At 41.7% G+C, this 3,301-nt stretch overlaps 1 protein-coding gene across 1 annotated transcript; it reads right to left on the bottom strand.

Annotated features, from left to right (window-relative positions):
• Positions 1–1,175: 1,175 nt before the first annotated feature.
• LOC133722934 (F-box/FBD/LRR-repeat protein At1g78750-like) lies at positions 1,176–3,062 on the bottom strand. Its single transcript, XM_062149780.1, has 3 exons — positions 2,025–3,062; positions 1,727–1,915; positions 1,176–1,630 (listed from the first exon to the last, which is right to left on the bottom strand). The coding sequence occupies exons 1-3, from the start codon at positions 3,060–3,062 to the stop codon at positions 1,361–1,363; spliced, it is 1,497 nt and encodes a 498-aa protein (XP_062005764.1). The 3' UTR covers positions 1,176–1,360.
• Between the last annotated feature and the right edge of the window lie 239 nt (positions 3,063–3,301).

Genomic DNA, 3,301 nt, shown 5'->3' with positions numbered 1-3,301 from the left:
GCCTAATCGACCGATCAAGTCAGCGATCTGGTGGCAGCCAGGTGGTGCGGCGTCTGACGTGGCGTGGGCGGGGGCTAATCGGAGCTACCCGATCTGGATCGGATCTTCAGATCTCGATCCGGTTGGGCGACGAAGGTGGTTTCTCCATGATGCGACGGAGATGGCGTTGCTGCTAGGCTGTGATCACAGGTTCCCTAGGTGCGTCAGAGATACAGGGTCGTCGACGGTGTTCTGGCGAAGGCAGAGGGGCGGCGCTGTGTGGGTTCCGGCGACAGTGGCTGTGGTGAAGTTGGGCCCAACCTGGCTAGTAGTTTGTGGGCTCTTTTTTCCGCAGATTGTGGCTTGGGCTTGGGCCCCCTTGGGCCTGGCTTGGGCTGGCTATGTTTTTTCTGATTTTACTTTTATTTACTGCAGTTTTTTATTTTGGTCGCGTCTTTGGCGGGAAATAAGTGTCTACACTTGTTGTGTAGGACTACTAGGGCCTTGTGCCAGTGTATGCACTCAATGTGCCGTAGTTGCTCTAGGTTGGCAGCGAGTTATTGGCGTTGTCAAATGGTCGCTACCGCCTAGTGGCAAGATGAAACTAAGTGTCGTCAGATTTATCATCTGGCGGCAACATAGTAGGAAAGCTGTGCTAAAGCTGGCAATTATGCTACGTTGTAATCGTGTTAAATATCGAGTTATCTTTCCGTTATGTCACTGCTATTTCAAAGCAAATGGAGCAGCCAGTAGTGCGTTCTTTGCTAGTTGGTACTTGTTCGAATACAAGTATTGTGTAGAGATTCCTGATATTATTTCGGGACATACTCTAGTTGCTTATTGTAATCAGGGGTTAGGCTCAATGTCCCCCCCTTGTATTCAACAGTTTCATTAATCAAGGCTTGAGGGCAGCTGCACTAGCCCTTCTTTCAAAAAAAAAGTAACTTTTGTGATCGCTTGCTTTGACTCGTTACCCTATTAACAGAAGTATCCAAAAACTTGTTATACTTCAGTAGTATTCACTGCAGAAACTTATTCCAAATTTTGAAGACGTTCAACATAGTAACACTTCAAGTGTTATGAAATACATCAAAATCTTCTAAACACCTTTACTAAATTAAGTATATCCCTTTGATAGTTTTTTTCCAAAAACCCTTAGTACCTTAATTAAAGCAACAAAAGATTGAGATCCATCTTTCTTACACAGAAGTAGCACAAGACATATAACATAATCAGCTACCTGCTTATGCTACTACAAATGAACCCCTAGCTTGAAACTACAATAGAAGCATCAAGAGTTTCACGTCAAACAAAAACTACACAATAGAAGTTCCCCAAAAGAAGCATCAAAATCCACTTGTATAGACATAGGATTTGGTCATTAAACACGACGAGGAGGCAGCTTCCGTTTTACCAGAAAGACAACTCTAGCATTGGAAGTACGGTTGGTTCTCCGTATTTCCGGTACTAAACTTGATTGATCGGGTGTAGTAATAACAAACATTTTCTTCAAGTTACCACCATGCCCAAGCATGTACCTTGCTAATTCAAATCCATTGGACCCAGTGGTAAGCTCTATGGTTACCTCCTCTAGCTTAGAAACAAAATCAAGCCCCTGGAGTTCCCAATATCCCCTCTCAAATCCAGATACCTGAAAAAGTAACAAACAAGCAAATCAATCAAAAGAATTTTGATACCAAAATAAAAGGTACGTGCCAAGATTGGAATTCCACAAACTTCTACTTACATTATCACCACCACCATGAAAAGGAAACTCAGGAGATGACGATACGTTCAAAGTAGTCAAATTAGGCACAGCCCTGAAAAGAGAGGTCATGGCTGGCACAAGGTTGTCATCAATACTGCACCAAGTAGACATAAGCAAGTACCAAACATTGCTCAATTGGGCAGGTGTGAAACCTTCCCTGAACAAAGTCTACAACAGCATAATTAAACCAAAGTCAGAAATCTTTCAAAATGGATATATAAATCTAATCAATCATAATATAAACATTGGAGGGAAGTATTAGATAGTGTCTCTTTACCTTGGCAGTCACTTGGTCTAGAAGAAGAACTTTAACACTGCTTATACTGCACAAGAACTGCTCAAAAACGCTATCCAAATCATTTACATCATAAGAAGTCAGAGAAATCTCAACTTGTTCCAAACAATTCATTTCCCCAAGATGCTGATGGTTCAACATATTCCCAACCCATTTCAGATACTTCAGATTTGGGGCCGAAATATTCAACAAACTTCTATTGTTGCGCTTGTTTGAATCATACTCCCAATCTATATCTATATTTTCAATTTTATCACCAGCTATTACCAGACGGTCAATGTCAAAATAACAGGGAAACTGGACCGACAATGACTCCAAGGACGAACTTGCAATGGTGATGTTTTCCAACCCACAAACCCGTTCCAGCCACAATTTCTTAATAAACCTACAACAGTAGGAGACCCATTTGCAAAACCCTCCATCATCTTCTATAGTCACATTTCTCAAACTCAAGGACACGAGATTAGAGGAAGGAGAAGTACTAAAGGAGGGAGCTTCAAGAATTGCACACTTCATGTCCAGGGTTAAGTACCTCAAAGACTCGCAAAGAAAGACACAAGAAGGAAAATCTATACCATGATCCTGAAGAGTATCTCCTAGAGTTGGCATAAAAGTTGCAAAGAAAACAGTAAGGTTTTCAACATTACAACGTACTGCATTTTGAATCCAACCCAGAATTCGTGATTTCTCAAGACCACAGTGACTTTCTATTTCAGTTTCCCCAAAATGGTATTCAGGCGTCCAAATAATGGAGAAGTATTTTACCTTGTTATTCCCTCGTTGAATCAGGAAGCGATCCAAGGAGTTCAACAACTCCAACCTCTTATCAAATGTAAGGGTTGACTCAGAAGGAAATGAATCGAAATTCAATGTGGGATTTGATAGATGAAGGCCTCTGCATCTTTTGGACAAGCTGCTCACTCGAGTGACATCAGCTATGGGAAGGAAGGCCAGAATGTGATGGGTTATCTCCGGTGGCAGTTCACTGAATCTGTCTACAGCAAGCTGAGCTTCAGCCATTGGAAATTTTGGTTCGGTTGTTTTCACTGGAGAAATGATCGGTCCCATTTATAGCCCTAAATGGAGAGAATAGAGGGTTCTGGAGTTGAACAAATATCGAGGAGTTTCTTTTGATTCACGTAAAAGATATGATATGATGAGAGACATCTTGGAACAGGGCTTGCTTGCCCATTTTAATTAATGGTGTGTCAGCAACATGCATGCATCGATAGTGTGAAAAATGTCTTCAAAGTATAAGC

The sequence above is a fragment of the Rosa rugosa genome, chromosome 7 (genome assembly GCF_958449725.1).
Source record: "Rosa rugosa chromosome 7, drRosRugo1.1, whole genome shotgun sequence".
NCBI classification, from domain to species: Eukaryota; Viridiplantae; Streptophyta; class Magnoliopsida; order Rosales; family Rosaceae; genus Rosa; species Rosa rugosa.
Note: the sequence above shows the minus strand (reverse complement) of the source record. Positions and strands in the feature narration are given on the sequence as shown.